This window comes from Semicossyphus pulcher, unplaced genomic scaffold (assembly GCF_022749685.1).
Source record: "Semicossyphus pulcher isolate SPU_LCO1_2020_fin unplaced genomic scaffold, fSemPul1.0.p SCAF_7, whole genome shotgun sequence".
NCBI classification, from domain to species: domain Eukaryota; kingdom Metazoa; phylum Chordata; class Actinopteri; order Labriformes; family Labridae; genus Semicossyphus; species Semicossyphus pulcher.
Window position 1 is genome coordinate 8,785,354 of NW_027211748.1, and position 26,161 is coordinate 8,811,514.

General features: G+C 43.3%; 2 protein-coding genes across 2 annotated transcripts in view; both read left to right on the top strand.

The window, feature by feature from the left end:
* The first annotated feature begins 2,936 nt into the window (after positions 1 to 2,936).
* On the top strand, positions 2,937 to 6,451 carry fem1a (fem-1 homolog a). Its single transcript, XM_069684825.1, has one exon. The coding sequence runs from the start codon at positions 3,098 to 3,100 to the stop codon at positions 4,949 to 4,951; it is 1,854 nt and encodes a 617-aa protein (XP_069540926.1). The 5' UTR covers positions 2,937 to 3,097; the 3' UTR covers positions 4,952 to 6,451.
* Positions 6,452 to 9,229: 2,778 nt separating this feature from the next.
* Positions 9,230 to 26,161, top strand: part of LOC138611396 (receptor-type tyrosine-protein phosphatase S-like) — an 83,615-nt gene continuing 66,683 nt past the window's right edge. The window contains exons 1-2 of the mRNA XM_069684474.1: positions 9,230 to 9,507; positions 24,924 to 25,137. Coding sequence (XP_069540575.1) covers positions 24,993 to 25,137 — 145 coding nt within the window. The 5' untranslated portion in view covers positions 9,230 to 9,507; positions 24,924 to 24,992. The remainder of the gene's footprint in view (positions 9,508 to 24,923; positions 25,138 to 26,161) is intronic.

Sequence of the window (26,161 nt, forward strand, 5' to 3'; positions counted from 1 at the left end):
TCACTGTTTTGGTCACGTCCATCATTTTGCAAGGAATGTCGCCTCATTACTGATGCGTCACCATGGAGATAATGGCGCACAGCCTGACGTCACGACTTAAAAAGGCTGTTTACCCCGTCTCCACGGAAACAGAATATTTAAAAGTCTCCACCCTGGCCGGAGTTTTACAAAAGATCCGTTTTCAGTGTCCTAAAACGGCGTTTGTGTGCACGAAAGGCCAAAACGCAGAGAAAAAGCTACGTATTGAAAAATACCCGTGTAGGTGTGGACATGGCCTTAACCACTGGATTAGAGCTCCTGTGAGGAATTTACAGTTTGTGTTGATTTTGGCGTCCCCTGTGAACAAAACTGTACCTCTTATCTCTTTGCTGATTTTGTCCTGTACACGCTTAAGTGGTGATTTTTAACAAAAAAAACGTATCGGGCTTTCTTTAACAGTCACATGAATCACTCACTGTGAATCTGTCATGAAAATGTAAACAAAGGCAGCGTGCAGTTAATCGCTTCTTCTGACACCTACCCCCCCACCAGCAGTTTCAGGCATTAAAAATAACTAACTATATAGAAATAATCAGTGTTGTCGCTGATGGTCTGGTTTGCTTTTGTAGCTCATATAGAGTCATCAGAATTAATTTGAGTCTGTTTCATAACCAGTGAAAAACTCCTGACAGGAGCTTTAAGTAACCAGGAAGTAGTCATTATAAACAGACTCAAATCTTAATTAGTTTGTTTGTTTGTTTGTGTTGAATAAGGTCCCTTAAAACGTTTCATGTATAATTTTCAGTCTTTTATGGTAATGAGGCCCTATGTGACAAAATGTTGGAAACTATATTTTATATTTTACTATAAAAACTTGACCCCAGTTTGTGGCTTTAGACTTGAAATGGAACATTTTGAGGGCTATTAAAACCTAAATAGTATTAGTTTGTCATAAGAAACTTGTTAGAGCTTTTTAGAAAAACATTACCATCTTTCTAATATTGACTTAAAATGCCCACCAGGCACTTTAATATTCCCGCATCATCACTTGTGAGTAAATCTGCTTTAACACAAGGGACTGCCAACAAGGTTATAAATTAGACATCCACATTTCTTGTGGACATTAACACTACATAAAGTTTTAAGAGTATACACCGTACAAGAGGAACATTACACAATCCAAGTAGATTTTTGTCTCCAAACTAAAGTGGCTTTGTGACGCTGTCTGAGGGCAGAGGTGTCATGTCATTACACTGCTATTCAAATCCCCAGAAGGGAAACTTATTCTATGAATTTATAAAATATTCTAATCCACTTCTCTGCTCGACTCTCATCAATAGCTGTAATACACTGCAGGCCAACCTGCATTTATGCATACATAAGTAGGTAGATGATTTTTCATACTGTGGAGAGATACAGAGGGGAATATCAGCATCCACACTGCAATGAATGTAAAGTCCTGGTGTTCATATACAGCATCATGCATGTCAATATTCTAGCAACTGTGTAGGAGGATAATGCAACGTGATCTCCTCAACACACATAAGATTCAGATTGTTTTGACGTTTATGTGACTGCTCCTCCTTTTTTATCAACACGGTTCTTAAAATATGACAGTTATCTGGATGCTGTAGCAAAGGAACTACATTTAGCCTACCATCACAAAAACTAATTCTAACAGTTTAATTATGTGTCGTCTCCCTGATATTTACAGATCAGTTAATCCGCCAAAGAAAATGCTGCCAGACATCATGAACAATACTGTTTTAATGCTGGAGTGTGGCTCGACCTCTCTCTTATTCACCACCCTATTAATGTGACATGACTGCAGGAGCCTGATGCTGTCGGCTGCAGCTTGCTTACAATGCAGGAAGCCTGTGAGATTCAAGTTACTGTCATCTGACTGAGCTGATTATTTTAGCTTTCCTTAGCCTGCATAATGTAGACTGAAACTGATCATCTGACGTAACAGAGTTTGGTGATCTAATTCAGACTTCAAAATGGTTTACAAACACAATTCCTGATAATAAGTGAATAATTATATGAAAATAAACATACCTCTCTGCCATTGTCATCAAGGGGGAGTACTTCTGTACTTTTAGTTAGTTGTTTGGTTAGTTGGTTGAACATAAACATTTACTGCTCAGTTGCTACTTTTCTACACACTACTGCAGACCAGCTACTTTGTGTTCTATATATTTATCTATATGTTCCCATGTATCGTCCAACCAGTGAAATAAGAGTCTAATGAAAGTTACTTTAGTGGCCTGTGTGATTTTGAGGTACCAGCTCAATCTAGACAAACACCTTTTGCTGTAATGTGTACTAAAATGTATTCAGAACAGCTGAGGTGGAGTGATACACATAGGAAAATGCTTTAGTATAATTGTACCCTATATAAGCACTCATGAATGCCTCTCCTCCATTTAAATTACTTTTTCTAAACAAACTGTTAAGACCTTTCTGTAAGTTTCAAAAAATCTATTTGTGATGATATGTTCATTTAGAGTCAAACATTTTTTAAATAGTTTTATAGGATATAAATGTAAAAGTTACTACATGTTCTTTAAGGATTGTTGTCAATGAACTAACTTACATACCAGTATCCAGGGGAATTCCCATTTCTACAACCACATTTCTATTTTTAAAGTGTAACGCACGTTTTTACGTATGGTGGGAATCAATGGGAACGAGGGTGTATTTGGTTTGTGAGCCGGGCATGAAGTGCCGCTGTCTGCCTACCTGAGGTGGTGCTCCTCGTTTGTCAGAACAACCATAACAAACGAACCCATCAGCTGGAAACGTTCGGTCATTTAACTCACGTGCATCTTGGTAAATGTAGTTATATTTAGAGTACAACTGCCTTCCACTCTCCGAACTGGCAATTCCATCAAAACTACGTCACCCACAATGCCTCGCTGCTATCGTAAACATAGACCTGTCAAACAACACAAACGCCATCTTGACAGCACCCTCAAAATGGCAGAAAGATGTGCGGTAGAAATCGAGTCCAAACTAATATTCCTGCTCCTTGTTGTTTAAAAACAGGCTCGACAGTTTTTCCATAAACGAGTGGTTATGGGGTTGGTGCCCAGCGCGGCAGCACAGAGCCTGTAAAATGGATATAACGACGGCGGTTTTCAACGCGGCCAGAGATGGTAAGCTGAAACTTATCCAGAAGTTGCTGAGCAACAAAACTCCCGAGGAGCTGGAGGCTTTAGCCGAGGAGAAAACGCAGGGAGGAACCCCTCTGTTGATAGCCTCTCGATACGGACATCTAGAGGTTGTAGATTACCTCCTTGAACATTGTAAAGCTAATGTGGAACTCGGGGGGGCAGTTAACTTTGACGGGGAGACCATCGAAGGGGCTCCGCCGCTATGGGCAGCGTCGGCAGCCGGTCACCTCCCCGTGGTGAAGACGCTCCTCAAACACGGTGCCTCAGTCAATAATGCAACACTAACTAACTCAACACCGCTAAGAGCTGCCTGCTTTGACGGTCACCTGGAGATCGTCCGCTACCTGGTGGAGCACAGAGCCGACATGGAAGTAGCCAACCGCCATGGCCACACCTGCCTCATGATCTCCTGCTACAAGGGCCACAAGGAGATAGCCAAGTTCCTCCTGGACCGCGGGGCTGACGTCAACCGCAAGAGTGTGAAAGGGAACACTGCCCTGCATGACTGTGCTGAGTCAGGCAGCCTGGACATCATGAAGATGCTGCTAAAGTGCAATGCCCGCATGGAGAGGGATGGATACGGGATGACCCCCCTCCTTGCTGCAAGTGTCACAGGTCACACAAACATAGTGGAGTACCTCGCCCACCAGCCCCGCACCTCCAGAGAGGAACGCATCGATGCACTTGAACTCCTTGGGGCTACTTTTGTGGACAAAAAGCGGGATCTCTTAGGGGCTATGAGGTACTGGAGAAGGGCGATGGAGCTGAGGCAGCCAGGGGACAAGACTGGGTCCCTGGCCAAGCCTCCCCCTGGTCCCCCTATCCCGGCCTATGGCTGTGCACAGGAAGTGAACACTGCAGAGGAGCTGGAGGCTCTGATCACAGACCCTGATGAAATGAGGATGCAGGCCTTGTTGGTGAGAGAGCGCATCCTGGGGCCTTCTCACCCAGACACCTCTTACTACATCCGCTACAGGGGAGCTGTGTACGCTGACTCAGGCAACTTTGAACGCTGCATCAGCCTGTGGAAATACGCTTTAGACATGCAGCAGAGCAACCTGGACCCCCTCAGCCCAATGACAGCCTCCAGTTTCCTGTCTTTTGCAGAGCTCTTCTCTTTTGTCCTCCAGGACCGGGCCAAAGGCACCCTGTCGACGCGCATCACCTTCCACGACCTGATGACTGTGCTGGGAAAAAGTGTGCGGGAGGTGGAGAGAGCTGTGGCACAGAGGGACAACCCTCCAGAAGCTCCTCAGTTCACCAAAGCCCTCTCCATCATCTTGCACCTCATCTTTCTGCTGGAGAAGCTGGAGTGCAGCCCCGAGCAGGAGCACCAGAAGAAGCACACTGTGTACCGCCTCCTGAAGCTGAACCCTCGAGGCAGGAGCGGCTTCACCCCTCTCCACATGGCTGTAGACAAGGAGACCACCTCTGTCGGACGCTACCCCGTCGGCCGCTTCCCCTCCCAGGCGGTGGCGGCGCTGCTCTTGGAGTGCGGCGCGGACGTGGATTCACGTGACTGTGAGAACAACACGCCGCTGCACATCGCCGCCAACAACGGCTGTCCAGAGATTATGGCGCTGCTCATGAAGGCCGGGGCTCACTTTGACGCGACAAATGCACAGAGGAAGACGGCCTACGAGCTGCTGGATGAGCAGAGCAGCGGGCACCCGGCCCTCTACCCACTGAACTATGTCACCCTTCAGTGCCTGGCGGCGCGTGCGATTGAAAAGCACAGACTGCCCTACAGGGGACTGATCTCTGAGGAGATGGAGGCTTTCATTGAGCTGCACTGACACCCACTACTCTCCCCGATGCGTCCCTGCACTACTCTTCTGTTGCCCCTTACTCTGACCTGCCACAAACTTCCACCTTTCATCTTTGTCTCCTTTTGATCTCTGCTTCGCTCCGGCCCTTTCCAGCCTTGTGTCAGACCAAACCATAGCAATAAACCTCCAGCCTCTGGGCTTAAATCTCTGCCTGAGACCTGGTCAGTTATCGCTTGATTCTTGGTTTCTACTGCTCCTTAAAACTGGGTGAAACTTCAACCTAACTTAGGCTGTAATGCATTTTCCCTCTTTTTATCCCAGTGAAAAGGAGACTTGTGGTTTGGTGGTGCTTGTGTGCATGTGGTGGGGGCTGGACTTTGTGAAAGACGGGTTTTAGTATTACTGATAGAAAGCATCTGATCAAAGTAGCCAGATTACTGCATGAAAAAGAAGAGTGAAAGTGGTAGCTCTCTTGTGGGTTTTTTATTTTATTTTTTTTCAAAGTCAGTCAGAAAGGACGTGTGAACAAACTCTCTGGAGGTAATTTTTGCCTTGTCTGCTTGTTCACATTTACCATCTGCTCTGTGTCTTTGATGCGGGAAGGTGTTGAATTAACTGTGCCAAATATCCGCCATGATCTGTTACAGACTGTAAGCAAAACGAAAGCAACTAACTCATCTGATCTGCCGTCATTCTAAGCAGAAGTTATAACTTAAAGGTGACACATGCACGAATCTCCTGAAAGATGAGCAGCTCGAGCTGTTTGATGTTTCCGATTGTGATGTGATTCGTCAGCGCTGCAGAGCCACCGTTCTGAAAGAGCTTGCACCATTGTTCGGCTAACTCTTCCCTCAGTCTCCAAACAGGCGTTAATAACCTATGCAGTTTGTCATATTTGAATCAGAGGCAACATTTTCAAGCAAAATTCACCACATAAACAGATTTTACGTAGGGTCACTCAGAAGTGTTACCTCTAACAGAATCAAACCTGGAGCTGCTTCGGTGTCAGTGAATCATCTCTGCTAACTAAGAATGTTTTCTCATAAAGTCTGCCTACGTCCGAATGAACAGTTTCAAACTCGAGCCTCAAGTGTGCCTAAATCTCCTCTACTTCTGGGTAACACCAACAAAGATCTTCACTGTCACAGAAGCAGCACTCACAGTGAAAACAGCAGAGAGTAAGAGCAGAGCCCTCTTGTTTATAACCCTCTGAGCTCATGTGTTCATTCTGTTTCTGAGTGGACTCTCCCTTTAACCTCAGATGCAGCTCACAGAAATGGGACAGCTGGCTCAGCTGCAGCCATTCCTGCATCTACGTCTTATTTTTAATGGTCTCTCTTTTGTTTATCTTGTGTCATCATGAATGTTTTATTTGTCTGTCTGTGCTAAGCACCGCCGAGTTGAATGCACACTGAGAGGCTCTAAATCCTAAATAGACGACTTACATTCAGGCCACGAACTGTCGCTGCCTTTCTCTTTCTCAACTGATTCGTTTAACTGATGATAACTCGAGAACAAAAAAGTGTGTTGGGGATACTTGAATAAAATTCAGTGTCGCAACATCATCTTGTGTGGGTGATCTCGGTTCTTCTTTGTCTTTTCCAGCATTGTTCTGAGCCCTGAAGTGTCCTTGCTTCTTTGGTTTAAATGCTTTTGCCTAAAACCGTGTCATTGTCATTAAGAGCTTCATTATACATTTATTTAGATGCATTTAAACAGCTGCAAGAGCAGGACATAAAAAGGTAGCAGAGGTCTATAAAATTAGAAAGAGGAAGACACTTCGCTTTAGAGTGTTGCATTAGCAGAATATTAAAAAGTAATCAGAGCCCATTTAAATCAGCTCTTTATCCCAAACATGGCCCTTTCACTGCTCTGCTCGCATAAACCCGAGGACACTGGAATAAAGTATAACAGAAACTTGATCTTTCTGAGCCGTGCACTCTTAAAGTATAAATAGAGTGCAATTAACGTCACTGCTGCGGGGCAGTGGTAGAGACAGGGCACTTACCCTGCTAATTTTAGGGATCTTTTGCCCTAGCTCTAACTCTGAAAATGGGAATACTGTAATGCTATACAGTCAGGCAGGTCACAGGGTGACTGGCAGAGACGGCGCACAGACAACAGAGAGCGCATTATCCTGATGAGCTCATTCATTCTATATGTGAGGGAAGTTTAACCTATGTTCATTTTATGTTATTGGTCGGTCACATTTTATGTGACAGGTCAGGTTGGCGTAGTTAGCAGAGAAACACCAGCTGCTTAAGAGAGGTCAGGTCTCTAACAACAAAATTAACCCTGACCTGACCTTTGACCTTTCTGCAAAGGTCGCCAAAAGATTTAGCTAATTGCTACGTTAAGACATAGTTTGATGTTTTAAGCAGAAACTATAATTTAAAGAGGTCAAAACAAAGAAAGAATGTCTCCTCTTGCTGCATTTAGACAAAAAATAGACCCACATTTACAAATGGAAGCTTCCACATGGTAACTAAAGGGTTTATTCTCAGGGTCATAAAGTTAAAATCGCAGTCAAGATCATTTTTTCATGCAAACAAAAGAGCCGTGCCAGAGAAATCCTGCAACACCTGATCCTGGATTCATGAACCTTTTGTGTTAGTGCTTCTGATCTGCAGTAAAAGCAGCAGCATGTAATCCAAACCTTCCACTAGATGTCAGCAGCAACAAAGAAAATCAATCAGAGGGGAAGCCTTTGTCCCTTTCACACCATGTGAGAGACTCAAACACTGTAGCATCCAATTAGAGTCAGAAGTGGTGTCAGTTGGTTCATTTTCCCCGTCTCCCACCCTGTCGGCCACTCTTTGTGTGTCAGATACAAAATGAGAATGAGTTGTTCTGAATGACTTTTACCAGGCTATTAGGCCGGGCTGAATATGCATTTGTAATGCATCTGGATAAACAGAAAAAAATCCAGGCAGGCTGCGATGCTGACGCTGAGGTTGGGGGTCAGACAATAAAGCCTCCTTCACACGTTCCTGAAGCGTCATGGCAACCTCCGACACTTCCAACACCTCACATTTAGCCCTCGTGGCGGTTGGTATTGTCACGTTTGGTGACCTAAATAAGACACAATCTTATAAAACAAAGGCCTGTGTTCGCCTAACATCTTTTTCAATGGAAACCTTTGTTTCCCTTCCTCAGAATTTTCCTTTTAAGTTCTAGTTTCATTGATATTTTCAAGCAAATTCAGTCGGTTAGCATGAGTTGCACAATAATTGTACCTGAACAGCATCTTCCAGTGACATACAGAACATGAAGGGTTACATCTGCACATATTTGAGGTCTATTTTCCCCTGGATTTCCCCCCCGTATCGTTCATATCATGAGGTAAAGGTCAGATACTAAAATTAATTTCATACACAGTTGCAGTCCAGCTTGGTTGGAGGGTTTGCCTGCAGCCATTTCCATGTTATGCTTTCTTGCTAGCAGCCACGCGTTTACCAAGGACATGCTCATATAATGTGACAAAAGACCTATATAATCCATGTATTTATCTGTTTCCTAGATGTCTTCCCGGATGATAAAAAAGGAACAAGTCTATAGAAAAGATGTATGACACACATTGTGTAGGGTAATAAAAGGAAGATTAAAGCGCATATGGGGCGACCACATTGATACAACTGATTAATATCAAGTGATCAGTCTATCCTCGTGGTTATAAAGGGGAGGACAAAATGTTTGAAACATGTCTCATTACAGTGCGATAGTAACCTCATCCTGTGAAATGTATTGTCTCCTTTCTATTGTGTTCATAATATATTGTCATAATGTCCCACAGGGAGTTATTCAACCTATAATATTTAAAGAGAGTCCTAGTGTAACTCAGAGAGGGAGTCCTGCTCTCCTGGAGGAGTTCTGGGGCTCTGAATTGCTGCCAAACATCTATAATTAGACACTATTATATGGGAGTCTGAGGGGTTTCAAGGTGCTTATCTTCATTTTTACCCCTGGGGAGCACAGAGGAAAAACCAGCCACCAATACACAAGACTAAAACCTACCTCAGCAGCCTCCTCTTTGCAGCAGTCAGCGTTCCAGAGAGGGGAGCTGCATGGAGGAGGTGAAGCGGAGGGAGGTGTGTGGTGGTGGTGGTGGTAATGGGGGTAAATAGGGGTGATGGGGGATACGGTTGCTATTGGAGATCTTGCCTGCATCACGTCATGTGTAGGGGGGAGGGGGAGAGAGCACCGGTGTGTGTTTGAGTGAGAGAGAGAGGGAGAGAGCGGGGAGGGGGAGGAGAGGAGAGGAGAGGAGAGGGAGGGAAGGAGGAGGGCATTAAGGAAGGAGAAGAAGGCAGGGAGTATCAATGACATCAACCAGCAGTATCTGAGGCCGCCCGACCTGCTAGCAATGCTCTCCCGACAAACGGGCTGAGGAGCAGCCGTGACCCAGGCAGGACACAGGAGGGGGGAGAAACGCCGGCGATGTGTGCATGCACCCCCCGCAAAGGCAGACCTTTCTCTGGATTACATTTATCCCCGCTGTTTCCCGAGGAGAGGAAGCTTCCAGCTGCAAATCCACCCACATGAATCTAGCAGACAGTAAAGAAGACGGAGCACTTCCTACCAAGGTAACTAGAATCCTTCATCCTCACACACTTCATGTTTGCTGCCGCGCGTGCACCCCGCCCTGACGCCTTATTTTCACTTGTCGAGAAGCCTTTTTAGGAAACTAATGAGATTTCACCCTGTTTCCGGGTGAAATTTCATCTTTTAGCCTCTCTCAGTGGCCGGGAGGCTTCTTCTTCTTCGTGTGTGTGTGCGTGTGTGTGTGTATGTATGTATTTCCCTCTTTCGTCTCAGCATCACTTGAGACTTTGTTTCAAACGTTTGGGTGAAAATCAGTCCGCGAGGGGTTGTGCAGACCAGGCTGGTTGGCAACAGCGCTGTGAGTGCGCGTGCCCCCCCTGCACCCCCCCCTCTCCTTATTGTTGGCTGGGCAGCACGAGGGACCGGGGCAGACTGGCAGAGGAGCCTTTGTTCCTCAGCCACTCTTGTTTAAAGTGACATTTTCTTTTGGTCCTTTAAGACACTACATTAGGTAAAATGAATCGCATGTGAAGACATTTTTTTTTTAAGTGTGACTAAAAACAAAATACAGAAAATAACAATGTTTTACTTTTATATGATGATGCATAAGAGGCACCTGCATTCTATAGATGTGTCATGGATATTTAAAGAAGAGTCTTTTTATACTTCATATTTCAGTGATGCAGCAAAGTAAAAATCCCATCATGCTAATGTCATATCAACACTTTTAAAGAGGCTATCACAGTCCTATTAGAAATCCATAAGTGCTCTTACATTGATATTATGCATTTCTTGGAAAAGGCACCAGTTGGCAAGGCGACTTGTTTATAAAGACTGTTTTCTAGACAATAGAGCGGCTGCTGCATCTGCTTCACTCAGCCTTTACTTAAAACAAGCCCATCTGCACATATAGGCAGTGTTTTGTAGTCCATAGACCTCTCATATGTCTATAATTATACGCAGCAGGATTTGCTCTTAACGCAGCCACTCACTCGTGCACAGGCTCAGTGTAATTTAATGATACATCAATTCATCCTGACACATTTTCCGAGGGCTATTGCCTGTTCGGGATTTAATCACTCTGAATGCCTGTTTAGGTTTTCTGTATTTCCGCTGTTTGGCCTTCGTTAAACTGGAAAAATCAAACTGTCGTGGTGGATCTGAGGGAGGTCTTCCTCCTCACACACAGATGGGGAATTTTCCCTGGGGCACCCTGCGTTTGCTGGTTATTGTTCCACACCATTTCCACATCCCTAATTATTTTTAATCAGTCATTTTCACACATGGATTCCTCTCTTTAGTGGATTTTCTGTCCGGAAGTTTCAGCTCCACTCCCCTGCCTGGCAGACATACACAAGCCACATACTTTTACATGAAAGGGTCTACATATTTGTAATATTTTGACAGGGAAAAATCATTATGTGGAAGCAGAGTAACTCGACCGTAAAAATTCCCTCTGTCTGTCTCACATCAAATATGCTCCTCCATGAGCCGAGAGATGCTCGGCCCCACAGGTATTCATCCCGGCCCTGTTAGGAGCAGACGCTTATGAAATCAGTGATGGCATGTGCTCCTTTAAATAGCATCTCACAGGGTTCAACCATGGGCCTCAATGGTTTCCTGCTCTTTCCTAACAGATAGCACTGAAAGATCCATCCAGACTGGAATATGCCGGATGACGTGTGCTCCCAGTGGAGCAGCTTTGGTTACACGTCAAAGGCCTCATTGAAGTCTTATTCCCAGAACCTGCAGCAGCATTACCCCATAACTGCTCCGCTCCCTTGTGCTACATGATGTGCCCATCCGTGGATTTAGTCAGAATCTCTGTGCACACTTTCCCTTTTGCTTTGTCGCAGCAGTCAGCTGGAAGGAAGGAGAACATCCAATAAGGCGTGTGACTTTGATGCTGGGAGCGTAGCCACCTGTATTACAAGCAGACAGAAACTTTGTTGTTGTCTCGGCATTGATATTAATTGACCTTTTCAGAGGCTCCAAACAGTGAGCTTTTGTCTGCTCCGCTTCTCTTCTTGTTTATTCAGGCGCCGCTGAAAGCAAAGCGTACAGCATGCAGAATGAGGCCATTAGGACTGGGCAATATGGCAGAATTATTATGACAGTATTAAGAGTAATACAGAGGTATCCAGGATGTGCAATGAAATGATACATGTTTATTTATCCATTTAACCTTTTTTTAATCAGGGGTTGTCTTCAGATACATCATCCCCAGCAGGGAAATAAATCAGCGTTATTATTCATGGGCTTCCTGGGGAAACACTTTATTAAACATGATCAAAACATTTTATTATTTTATACATTTCAGAATGAATAATTATGAGCAAATATTACCTATCTAGATGTTCAAACAGAGGTATTTAAGCTCTTGTTAAACACACATATGAGGCGCTTTCATTGGTATAATGTGGAGCGTAGGATTATTTCTATGTGTGAACTTAAATATGAGACTCGTATTATTATGTGTATGGATTATAATAAAACACTCTACTGTGATATTGATTGCAACCATCAGGCTGCAGTCAGTTCAACAAACACTCAAATGCAGCAACAACAGGCTGGTACAACTCTATAAAGTTAACAATAAAAACTCAGAACTACTCATATAAATAAAATAAAAATTGGATTTCTGCTGTTACACATTCGCTCATAAAAATTGAATTCATGTTTTTCTTGCCATTGAATCACAGTTAATACGATTTCACACGATCAAATCATCTGGATGCAATTTTGCAGATGATCAGTAAATTATTAACGGAGTCGTTTCAATCCAACATGGTGGAATACTTCATGAAGATGATGATAAAAATCACTTCTGTGCACAAGTATTAAAGAATGGTACTGCGGTATCCTCCAGAGCGAGCTGAACAGTGCAGACGTGACATTTATATTGACGTTGAAATGAAACACTCGACCTGATCCTCTTGTTGTGCAGAAACACCCAGCCTGATGTTGAGGGTCTCTATAGCGAGCCGATCAAACCCATAATTACCCTTTTTTCAGTGAGACGGTCATTTGCATTAATGTGTGTGTGTGTGTGTGTGTGTGTGTGTGTGTGTGTCCATCATGTGTCTGTGTTTCCGTGTGTGCATATGAGTGAAGGCTAAGAGATGGGTTGTGACTTGACTGATGCCCTTCTCCAGATGAATCAGAGATTCTGATGTGTCAGCAGGGATGAATAATGCACACTCCTCCACTACCTCTCCTCTCCTCTTCCTCCCTTCTCCACCTCTTGTCTTCAGTCGTTCGCCTCTCTTTTCATCACGACTGCCACATCTGAAGACATCTTCACCTTCCTCCTCACCCCTCCCCCCTCTCTCTCCTCTCCTCCCTCATGCAAAAAGAGGGCAGCATCTCTCTGTTGCCTCGCTGTCCTCTGGTCAACCCTCGTCTCTACTTCAACAGACGACTAATTCTTCTTCTCCTCCCGGATGAGATTTCCCTTTTGTCTTCTTCAGAAGAAGTTTTTCAGAGTCGTCTTTGCAGAAGTTTTTGCACACTGCGTGACAAGAACATGTTCCCTTTTATTCTGCTGGCATTTGCACTGAAAAAGGCTAAACGTGTTGATGTACACAACTCATCATCTAATCATGGAAGGTGGGAGTGCAGCCATTGACTCGGTCTGACAGTTACATCCCTGACTGACAGCAGTCATTAGGGGGGACGGGCTGACTGACAAGATGGCTGACAAAGCAGGAGACAAACTGCCTAATCAGAACTTGCAGGATGAGTGGGCACCACCCGCTTTGAAGTTTACAGTTAGCCGCCAATAAATGTTCAAAAGGCAGAATATTCTATGCACCGTGCTTCAAGGCGTCTGACAGGTCCTCAGGACTATTTTCAACTGCTGGACTGAAAACTCTGCATGCAGAGAGGGGTCGGATGAATTCATTTGGGCTGGATGGGTGCCAAAGTAGTTTATTAGACCTTGCAAAAAAATAAATGTATACTTGGCTTTCCTTTATTCTGTGAGACTAAGAAATATGATGGTTTGATTTTTACTTTATCATACATAAATAATACGCGCAGCCCAAAACAGGCTTTAAAGACGCCATTATTTTGAAAAAGTAGACCAGAAACCAAAGTCGACACATAGATTACAAATAATATTAAAGACATAAACAATCCTGACGTTTCATCCAAGCTCGAGACACAAAGGGAGCCGACTTATAAGCATTTAAATTAAACAACCATTTTATTGTGTCGTAGTCAGTGCAACAAAACATTTTAAACACGCGTTTCATTTATCAGAGGTGTTATTGCACATCATAATAGGAACCATACAAAAAGTGTGATTAATTCACAACCTGATGTCCTCCTGGATGTTTTTAGGAAGGATTCCTGTTCTCAACCGAGCAACTAAAGACCTCTGACTCCTTGTTCACTTTGCTAAAACACAAGTTTCAGATTTGACATATGAATGCTATCTCCTTCCATGTCAGGTGATACCTGTTCTTACCGAGTCTTATCTATCCAGGACCATAATCACATTTGTGACTAAAGACACCTATGATTAAGCTAGCTTAGGCTTCACAGCCCTGTGTGAACATGTCTTAGCCTACTTCTTAGCCACACTAGCTCTTTGCTCTAGGTATGAAAATGTCCTCTGCTTCGGTCCAGACTGAAATATCTCAACAACTATTGGATAGATTTCTGTGAAATTTGGAACAGACGTTCATGATCTCCTCAGAAGGTGTTCTAAGAAGTGTGGCAAACCTTTTACTTTTGTGTAGTCCAATCATTAGGTGTAATCCTTCATCTGTCATTCTTTGGTTTGAAATACCTCCAAAACAGCATTCTCATCAGCCTCAGCTTTAATTTGTCTTTAGTGCTAATTTGGCAAATGTTAGCATGCTAACACACTGTTAAACATTAGACCCGCATTACATTAGCTTGTTAGCATTGTCATTGCGAGGATGTTAGCATTTAGCTCAAAAACTGCAGTGCTTACGTACAGTCTCAAAAAGCTGCTAGCATAGCTGTAGACTATTAGCCTCTGTTTAAAGATGTTGTTGAGTATTTCTACATTACATGACAGTTGACAATTTAACATTTCCTCACAGAGCTGCTAGCATAGCTGCGGACTATTAGCCTTGTTTAAAACTGCCTGTATCTGAGTTATTCTACACCACAATTTGCGAACAAATAGCTCTAGGTCCCATTCCACCTTTCCAGACCGAGTGTGCTCTGTTGTATTCAGCTCTACAATGGAGGAAAAGAAAAGGATTTGGCGTTCCTCCATTGCCAGTTAATGAAAGAACATCTTTATTGCATCAGCAAAACGGCTCTGCTCTACAAAAAGACCTTGCAGGATGGAAAAGGGACAAAGTCCAGGAAACTTGTGGCTCTGTTCCATCACCATAACTCACAGACAGAAAATGTAAAAGCTGGAAGATTAAACTCCTTCTGGGGTCAGTGGAAACATTCTGCAGTCTGTAATAGTTTGTGTGTGCGTGCAGGTGGAGGTAGTGAAGACTGGTTGACATGGCACTTGAAAACAGCCACACATTTGTTTGTGGCATTTCATGATTACTCTGTCTCCACAGCGCTGAGGGATGTCAGGTTGGATGAAGTATTTGTTTGACGGAGGTGAGAGTAATGGCCAGTCATTGGTGGAAAGCATCCGTGCGCAAGTCTGTTACCCTTGACAAGCGTTTTATCTCTTCACTTACCGGGACGCACTCTCTGTCTGATTCCAGCAATGAGACGGAGGACAAATGCAGTTTTTCTACCCCATTACTCTGGTTTTCAATTCTATTCACAACTTTATCGCCCCTCAAGGAGAAATTCATTTGGCGTCACAAATCTCATCTCCATCAGGAAGTCATGCAATGGCTGGTTAGTGACAGAACTGCTAAGGCTGCTCGCCTGTGTAGCACGTAAATAGGATTTGTTCAGAAGCAGGCAAAGAAATCAGAGCTATTCAGGAGTGAATTCTTTAACTTAATGCTCATGTAAGTTGTGAGTAATCAGCTTTTGTGACTATATTTTTGTGCTTTACATCCACCTTCCACTAAAGAGCACATAAGAAAACAGTAAGGAGAGTGAAATGTATGTTAATGTTGAATAGATGATCTCTGTGTTGTTGCAGAACGATGTTGCAGATAATGAGCTCTCAGTGGACGACGTATCATGTGACCAAGACAGACAGGTGATACCATGGCAGCGCAGATACACAGGAGAGAGGTGGATCGTGGGTAAACACAACAGAGTGTCTCAGGATAATTAATGGCAACTACTTTAGGCACGGGAGGTATTTTACATAAGCAGAGAATGAATAAAACACATGTGAACATTCAGTGCAGATCAGTGTGTGCGGGCGGTGCCAGGTGTGTATTCGAGATATCTGTCGTGTGCTGGCAAAGGATGATTATATTCATTCTATAAATCAATATAAGGATGAATCCATTAGAAGTCCGTGGACAGATCTTACATTAAAGACATCCCCACTGAAAATACTTTATATGAATGATCAATCAATATGAGGTTATTAAAACAGAGCTCTGTGTTTCTCAAGGCTGCTGTTATCAGTCTCAAGACAAGCTTATCAACAAGCCCCCGAATCTGCTTTGTACAACCCGACTGTGTCTCCCGACTGATGTGTAGGTTTTGCTAAAAAGCTGAAACAGGGAGGGAAAAATGGCTGGCATGTCTCATTAATGAAGCGCAGTTGAAATATGATGATGGCCCGGATGATGACAATGACGTCCAGGGAGATGAAGGTGTTCTCTGTTGTCAGGGAGCCTCAGTCCTGCTGCAGGAGAAGCTCACTAATTGGCTGCGGTGTGTCTTGGCTGGTGGTTACTTGACTGCACGTGTGTGTGTGTGTGTGTGTGTGTGTGTGTGTGTGTGTGTGTGTGTGTGTGTGTGTGTGTGTGTGTGTGTGTGTGTGTGTGTGTGTGCGTGCGTGCGTGTGTGTGTGTGCGCGTGTGTGTGTGCGTGTGTGTGTGTGTGTGTGTCTACACTTCGATGAAAAAAAACTGATGTGAAGCTTTGGGTGATGACACATGAATTATGATAGATGGATACATAGAGCAAGGAACATAACCTAGATCAATAACTAGTTAGCTTATAAAATGAGATCAACACTAAACTATAGCCTATGTATTACAAATATATCATATTGTGTAATATAATACATAGCACAGTACAAAATATAATTGAAAATGTACTCATGAATTTTAGCTAAGTGTCTAGATAACTAGCAGGTAGCTAGAAAGCTAGATTCATAGATAGATAGATAGATGGATAGAGAAATATAAATTACCACTGTACAAAATTGGTTGTAAATATGCTTTTGAACAAGGTATAGCGATAGCTAGCAGGTAGCTAGATAGCTCTGTTCCTAGCTTGATAGCCTAGGACTGAAGATAGCTAGCTTGCATCACTGGTAGCTAACAAGGGTATTACAAGAGAGATACTTTACTATATTTAATACAAATGTAATATGTAATATGTAATATATAATATACACTTATAACAGACACTGTTCAAAACGCTCTTGAAATTTAGCAAGGTATCTAGATAAGTAGCAGGTAGATAGATAGCTAGGTTCTTGGGTAGATGCTCATAGCTCCTGAAAGCTAGCAAGGTAGATGGCTACATAGCAAGTTTGCTAGATACATTTCCCACACCTTTCTTATCCTCTTATCTCCATACAGTGCCAAAAGCAGCACTTTTTTTATTATTATTATTGTTAATTGCTAAGCTAAATTATGCATGAAAATACTAATTACAAACTAAATCATTAATTAACCCTAAAATAACAAAATGTAGCCGATGATAATTCATTCAAAATACTTTATTAAGAGTGTTTTGGGTTTATGCAAAGAGGCAAAGTGTGTGGCTCACAGTTTTATCAGGGATTGGACCTGTAATTGGATAATTTATGCTTCTCCTCTCGTATGTCAGAGCTGTTTAACAATTAGGGATGTACATGCAAGTGCATAACTATGTGGACATCAGTATGTATATACAGTTCTCTCTCCTGCTAGGATAAGAGTCTGTGCCAGCCTCAGATATGCTAATTGGACAGTGAGTTGACAAGGACTCAACCATCAGCCTGCGTAATGAGCCGCTGCACAGAAGACGTGCTGCCTCTGAAGAGCGAGCAACAGAGAGAGGCGAGGTCGCCAAGAGTGAAATTACCAAGTGTGTTTGGGTGTTTGCAGGCTGCGTGTTGTCGTTTCAGTTGAGTGAACGTTGTGTAGGTGTCTGCATGTGGACATGCACACCTCTTGTCAGGGGAAATCTTTCACCTGTATCTGCAAAATGTCAATTTTTTTTTTTGCATTAGAGAAAAAAAACAACCATTTTCAGCTGGATGACTTTGCATTTTTGGCATTACCCTGAGGGGTTTGAAAGAGGTTTATGAGCCTAAGGGGTTGAAAAATTGACTCAGCTCACAGAGGAGCAAGTAATCCCTCAACTTATTTGAAAGCATGAAAATTGTCGAAATTGAAGCTGTGAGGTTTTCAGCCATCAGTGTGACGCATGGCTCCCTTTTCAAAGCAGATTTGGGACATGTTAAAGCATACGGTTTGTCGGCACTTTCACAATGCCTCTTTCATACCTTGACTTTCTCACCTGTGTTACAAAATCTGACCCATTATGGGGCTGTTTCTGCAAAGCAATATCTTAAAGATATGAACATATTTTTAGCTTTATTATGCTTTTTATCTAACATGAAAAGAAACTTAACGTGTTAAAGTAAGCATTAACAGTTGGAGGATTAAAGTAGCATCTTAGAAAACAGGTGGCGTGGCACTCCATTAGAGAATGATGAAAGGACCATTAGTTGTTGAAGCAAAGGTTTGAGACTAATGCACCACAATTAGATGTAATTTAAACACACATTGTATGCGTTATATTTAATAATAACATGGCTAGATATACGATGTGTCTTTACATGATCTCAATTGAAATGTCTGATATACTGAAGCAGATTCTTCATGCCAGTAGAGATAAATGTTACTTCAAGCCTCCTGCTTCTCTCTCTCCTGATCCCCTGCATTAATCTGCCCTATATGTACTTTTATACCATTTTATAATACATTTCCTGCTTAGCGGGAGCCTGTCCATCTGTTGCTGGGCTCATCCAAGGCCGATGCCTCCATTACTGGATGCCTCTTTCTAGCTGTGTTGTTTTTGTCTGACCTTGGAGCCCCGTAAAGAAGCGTGGGCGTGCGTTAGCCGCACTATTGTTGGTGCTGCAGCAGCTTTGATACGGCCTAGACGTGCAGAGATTGAGGTCAAAGGGAAACTTAGTTTGGTTATTTTTGCGCACGAGGGAGGAGAAAGATTTCAGGCACGCTTCTTTTTTTGTTCCTCAGTCATGAATCCATGTGCTGTCCTGACATGATGTGAATTTGTGATGGAAAAAATTAAGCACATTCGGATCTTTTAAATGGTGAACGGTGGTCTAACAGCTGGAATAATGGTCATGCTGGGGTGTAATTCTGTTGATGTGCAGAGTGAAAGGCTGATATCCTCTTCTTGTTAAGATCAGACGGAGAGGTCCGACTGAAAAGAATTGGCTCCAAATGTGATTTAAAATGATGGAAATGAAAGTGTTGAGAAAATTGTTCGCTCTAAGATGAGAAGAAGTTTGTCAATCTTTAAATACTCGCTGCACGAGTCGTCCACACTGTTAGCTGCAGGTGATCAGTTAATTAAATTGTGGCCTGAAGCTAAACTGGCGCACCCTGCCAGAGAAAGCCACGGAGAGGATGTGGGTGGATACAACGTTTCAGTTCTGTTTTCTTATGATCCCAAGAAAGCTATTTTTATGATTCATGTCTCATTATTTCATGATAATAAGAAAATCATGCTGGTTTTCTGAAGATCACATAATAAAGTATGAGAGGAAACTTCCCACTGGAGCTACATGGATGTATAAGAGAGACTTGAAAGGCCTCGTACAGAGAACAAACACTCCACGGATGAAAACCTACATGTGATGTCATCATAGAGGGAGGCAGGAGACATGCAAATATAGACACGTTTATAATATAAAAACCTTCAAACGCACAAAGGATGAATAAAAATACAGACCTGATATAGACGGAAAGATGACAAATAAATGAATATGATGTCACCACACCTGTTATTGTATGTCAGTCAGACATCTCACCTTTGAAATGTGTATTGCCGCAGCAGAACGTAGCTTGTGTTTGACGTCAAGGCTCCGACCTCATCACTCCATGCAGATTTATTTTACATGCAGAAATCTGAGGAGTGATGAAATAACATATTAAACCCCGCTCGTCGGAGCCTGCAGGTGGATGCTGGGGTGGTGGGTGGGCTGAAAGTGTGAGCGCAGTACTGGTGCAGGGCAGCGGTGGCAATGACAGAGCAGAGGCTTAAATAGAACACAAAAATTGTGAGGAAGTGTTTGTCAGGTGATTGTGGAGAGTGACGCATGTCAAGTGTGAAATCAGTGCAGCTTGAGTTGCCTGCCTGAACTAGCTCGCAGGCGTCGCCCGATTCTTCATCACTAAATGTTGTGAACCAAAAGGCAACAGATAATTTCCTCATAATTATTTATTTAAAGCTCCTATGAGGAGTTTTTCGCTGGTTATGAAACAGGCTGAAATTAATTCTGATGGCTTTATATGAGCTACAAAAGCAAACCAGACCATCAGCGACAAGATTGTTTATTTCTATATAGTTATTCTCTATGCCTGAAACGGCTGGCGGGGGGGTAGGTGTCAGACAAAGCGATTAACTGCACGCTGCCTTTGTTTACATTTTCCAGGGCAAAAATTTAAAGTGAGTGATACATATGACTGGTAAAGAGCAGGATGAGATGTGTTGTTAAAAAACACCATTTAAGCATGAACACGACAAAATCAGCAAAGAGATAAGAGGTACAGCTTTGTCCACAGGGGCGCCAAAATCAACACAAACTGAAAGTTCCTCACAGGAGCTTTAATGATTTAGTGTGTGATTAATAATTCCATTCATAATTTAGTTTAGTGATCCATCTAATTTAATTATTTAAAAAATAGTAATGGAAATCCTAATTTAACACAGTTCAGAGGGAGGTCTTAATACTGCTCGTTTTGTCTGACCATCCAGAAATGCTTACATTTAAAGGTGACATGAATTAAAAGTATAATGTTTCAGGATAAAAAATAAAATATATATTTATAGCCATGATCTGTGTCTCTGAGTACATGTCCCTGGTCTGACTAATCAATAAATGAGTACCCCTTTTAATCATTAAAAAGCATCACCGTATAAATAGTTACATATTTGGGCTTCCCTTCCGTCTCTGCAGGTTCGGAGTGGGATCGCTGTGTCCATGACTCATATTCGCTCTCAGCAGTGTGATTTCGAACTGAAGCGGCTACCTTTCTCACAGCCTCGCTCTGCTAGTGATGAAAATAGTTTCTTCAGGCTGGGAGTGTTATTGCTACTTGTGAATACTTCTCATAATGATAACTCCTTTTGGACGTGTGTGTGTGTAGTGTTGCTGCATATGTGCTCCTAACAGCATCCTGCAGCATTAAGCAGCCCTGATAGAGATTTTTGGTTGAGGCACCCAAGTCTCCGGATTCATTGATATTCAGGGCAGAGAATCGCAGCGTTTGAGTGACAGGTGTGTTTTCTTGTTCGAGAGGATCCTCAGATAGTTTATTTCCTCTGCTAAAAATGTAACCGGGGCGGTGCAGCTCATGCCTGCAGTAAGCCGTGCTTCATCCTGTGCTTCTGATCCTCAACGTCTGTGAATGTGTGTGTGTGTTCATGCGAGCGTGTGTGTCCGCATACTTGTGTGTCTCTGGGCTGTGTGTTTAAGAGAGAGAGAGAAGGGGAAGTGTGAGAGAGTGCCAATCTCCCCCATGATGCTTTGCCATCTGCCATGTTTGTGTGTGTTTGTGTGTTTTTTGATGTGAGTGTGTGTGTGGGTGCATTTGTGTGTGTATAAGTCGTAAGTGCCATGTGCCCACAGGGTCTGAGGTCAGAGGAGACGTGAGGTAATATCAGTCCCAGCCCGTTCTTATGCATGGTTCCCACTCTTAACTTTTCCCTCTGCAAGCTGGCGCACAAAGCCATGCATAATTCAACACAAGGCTATTTTTATTCAGAACAATATAAGAGTGCGCTATAAGTTCAGAATCAGTGGTAAAAGTGTGAAAGAGGACAAACGACGGGGGAAGTATTCTCATTATCGGACCCTCAAAGGCTTTGCACAGGCACATTTTATGTTCCTTCCATTGTTTTTCCCTCAAGAATAAAAAAACGAACATTTTCAGCTCCTTTTTCTTCCAAACCAGGTCCCCAAAGCGTCACAACACACACAACATTTTCTCACAGCGCTGAATCCAAATTAAAGCTAAAACAAATAAGAAAGCCCGAGCTCGCACTCAGGTGTAGTGACTATCTCCCAGCTAGCATGGTGCCGCAGGAAACAGATCTGATCCTTCTGTGAGCGCTCCCAGCTCGTTGTCATGGAGACAGGCCTTGGGAGACCAGCTCAACCCACTTGTGGTGAAAGGCATCATGGGTAAGAAGGTGGGGTGTGCGGTGGGTGCGAGGTGAGAAAAACAAAACATGTCCCCAGCGGAGCAGGGGCAGGTTGGATGCCACCTAAACGACGTTATTTCATCAACCTGATGGGAGCACAATAACCGGTGTACGTTTCACCACCTGAGCTGCGGTGTCATTATCTGCCTCCCCGCAATAAATACCACATGTATCCCCATCAATCTATCTGTCTGGCTGACCATCTGTGTTGTCACGCCGAAAATGTAATAAGACCAACCCCTGCTGTCTTCTCCGTGGATGCTGCGCCAGATGATCAGGCAGAGCAGGTTGTCGTAGCTGTGAGGGGGCTGTAGAGACGGTGGGCAGGACTGAATCATGAGAATAATCACACTCACAATGCTTCAATTCTGCATCTATGACAAGAAAACTGCATGGACGTTCCTAATCTAGAGGAAGAGCCTGTTTTGAAAGCACAAGCCCAGACATGCCCAAACCGGCCCTGGTGGACTGCTGCGTCTGTGTATCTGTTTTGGCTCGCTCCCTCCACATTCGCAGCTGTAGGAAGCTCTAAACCCTCTTTTGTTTGAACTGTGTCAATGGACCAACAACAGCTGGAGCAGCCGGTGCGGGGCAGCTGGGGAGAGAGGAAGAGGATTTGGATACAAGCAGGGGTTAGAGTGTGTTTAGAAAGAGGAAGGAGATAAATGATAGGATGCTAGGAAGAGATGGCATCGAGAGAGGAGAGGAGGCAAGGGGATGAAAGGGAGACGGGAGAGAGGTTCAGACTCGCTGTCAGATTGAGAAATTACTTATACATTGCAAAATCGACAGAATGGATTGTTTATTTGTCGAAATAAGAATCATGGTTGGTGGCTTACTCATCCTCCCAGTATAAGATGCCTTTCTTATGCTGTATACTCCGTCAATCATCGTCACTAGTATATATAAAAAGTAGTCCCGCATAGAACCTCCTGTCTGTGATCCATAACACCTTTTTCATAACGCTATTGTTTGTGATCTGGATACTGTGTATGTCAAGATGCCTTGCGATTTTATTGTTGTTTTCTTTGCTGTTGTTAAGTCAAAAAAATATCTAATAAAATCCAAGTATAAAAAGGAAAGGGGAGGGGAGGAAGGGGGATGAAAGGAGCGAAGAGATTCTAGGAATACGGCGAGTAACACGGGAGCGAGATGAGGGTAAGATTAAGGATTAGATGCAGGGTGAGCCACTATAGCTTCAAGGCCTTTGTCAGCAGGTGAAAGACAACAAGGAGGTGTGAATAAACTGAGAGTGATAGATAGGGTTAGACTGGGGTCACAGAGCGATATAAAAAGGCCCCCCAAAAAAAGCAAATCCACCACACATGAAGGAGGAAGCAGACGCTGCAACATCGGAGGAGTACCTAATGTTTAAGTGGCCGTGTGGCTCCACGCAGAGCAGTATTCCTAGTTAGATTAACGACTGCAAATTGAGTTTCCGTAAGAGGAGAATTTACTTAACATGCTGCCAATGGTGCTTGAATGAGCTCTGATCTGATTTCTCTTATCACATTGTTCAATTGAAAAGGGGACGCTGAAAGCTTTTCTATTCGACGTCTATTACGCGGCGTCAGATAAGGGCGAGGGCAAAGCGGCGCGGGAAAAAAAAAAGGAGCCGGTATCAGATAGTCGGCCATGTTTTTTTCAGATGAGCTATTTTTAGTATCCAAACTGGCAGACAGTAATGTGTTTGAGCAGGTCATTAGCTCAATAAGTGGTTGGAGGAGTCTTTGAATATGTAACTCACAAGAAATGCCTCTTTCATTTAGTAAAGGCGAATCAGGGTCGGTCTTATCTCTGGGGCTCCATGTCTGGCGGTGTATCGGGGCTGTCAGGGTGCACTCGTGCAAATGGGTGTTTGCGCATATTTATGTACCGATCACAATGTGGCCTGTCACCTGTTAATACAAATTGTGTCTCCCCTAGAGCATATATGTTACCCTGTACTGGTATTTGACGTGTATGTGTGTGATATATGACAGGTTAACAAAGGCTCCTTTCTCATTTGGCCTCCCCACCTGCGTTCTGACACATCGGGCAGAGGGGTGGGGGTCGGGAGAGCTCGATAGGACTGTGGAGTTATTGACTCCCAGGCGGGGAGGCTTCTGCACAGCTTGTCTAAATCTCTGTAAGCAGACAGAGCTGAATTATGTCCAGACTTCCAGATGTGTGCCACTGCGTGTGTTTGTGCGGGAAAAAAAGAACAAAATACAGCGAGATCCCCCCCAGGGCTGGGGATTAACAAGAAGGGGGACATCTATTAAAGCAGCAGTTTCTGCTTTACATTTGCTGTTATTGAATTTTGCCGCATTCCTACTGACCCCTCAATCCTCTTTGTTTAAGTGTTTTCCATTACTGTGGCACACTCTGGGTGTATTATTGCATTAACACTTCTACGTGCCACCAGAACAGTAAAATACTGAACGCTCTGAAGGAATTAGGCCAGAGCTAAAGTGAAATGAAATTATGAGGACGTCTAAAGAAAAAAAAAGGAACCCTTAAAAATGTATCGTTGCAGCTCATTTCACGGCTCACTAGAAAAGGAGACTTATTAATACAGAAGCAGTATGCTGAAAACTATTTCTGTCTGTTTCTTGTCTTGTGTTGTGTAGCAAAGGCTCCATTGTTCTGGTATTAGTTCAGTCAGAGCTGGCCTGCTTGAGCTGTTAATCCCAAGTCAGAAGTGCTCTGGCTAAATCAAAAGGCCTAATCCTGCATTAGCATGAATTTGTCTTTAATTTTCTTCATGAGGATGTTCTCTCTGCATCTGTATGAATTATTGTATGTTTTCTGTCTCTGCTCATGGCGCACTGACATTTCCTCTGCCTTTCTGAAAGCACAGCGATGAATCAGAGGTGGAGGAAATATGCCTTTCATTCCTCTCAGCTGACCTTTCTGCTTTTTTTTGTGTCTGCAGAGTGCCTACCCCTGTTGAGTGAAGCCCAACCCAAAACTCCGCCATCTCCGACTAACCCACGGTGGTGCCATGCCTCTATCCAGGACAGGTGGAGTCCTAGCCCTGTCCAGGAGGCCTATCCTGGGGCTGCGCCTCAGCCCCTCTCCCCTGTGTCTGCTACTGCCCTTGATTCTCCTGCTAACCAACCATTTGAGCAGCGTGCATGGAGGACTAGGTATGATGATCAGATATCTATCTGTCTGTCTGTCTATCTTTCGATCTCTAGTGTCTATATCTCTCAATTTAGCTATATATCTATTCTACTATTTCGCTAGCCTCCTAGCTAGCTATCTAGGTACCTAGCTAAGCTCAAAATCAAAATTTTCAACCACCTTTTGTACAGTGGTAGAATATTATATTATCTATCTATGTGTCTGTCTATCTGTCTAGCTATCTACTTTGCTATCAGTAGGCTATCTAACAAGGAAGCTAGCTATCTAGCTACCTGCTAGTTTCTCAATTCCTTTGCTTTGATCACAAGCCTTTTTTAAATCAAATTTTGTACAATGTCTGTTTGTTATATAACATATTCCAAGATGTATTTGAACTACACACAAAACATAATTTATTTATCTAGCTATTTGAGCCCGACCGATTGCAACATTAGCACTTTCCAGATATACATATGTATATCTATTTATCCATCTAGGTATCAGCATATATGTCCTCCCGTATGCTCCGGTATTTATTAACTTATTTTTTTGTAGTGCCGTGGGTTTATTTATTTACACTTTGTGCCAAGCAGAGGACGCAGCTAATATTTTAACAATACAACAGCCAATCTCTGTGTTTCAAACGAAATACAGCTGGACTCAAGAAATAAAACAGCCACCTCACTCATGGTTACAACTATTTTGGAACATAAATAGCAAACTTAACAACTTAAACTACTCAGTCAACACTAGGCGACAGGCATGATGGGAAATGAGGACGTCCCTATCGCTGCCAGAGTGCGCGTCACAGCTGAGCAGAGCAGCACACACAGCAAAGGGAACCATTATCTTTCCCATACAGAACGAAACATTGTGAACAACAAACTCATGTTAATCACAGTAATCAGCCAAAGAAAGCTTGCTTTCAGAGCACCACCCTTTCTACCCTCTGCGCCTCTAAACTACGCAGACGAGATCCCGTTTGTACAGTCTGGCTCTCAGTTAGTTTTAAATTCGATAATAACCAAGGCACAGGAGCTTTAAGCT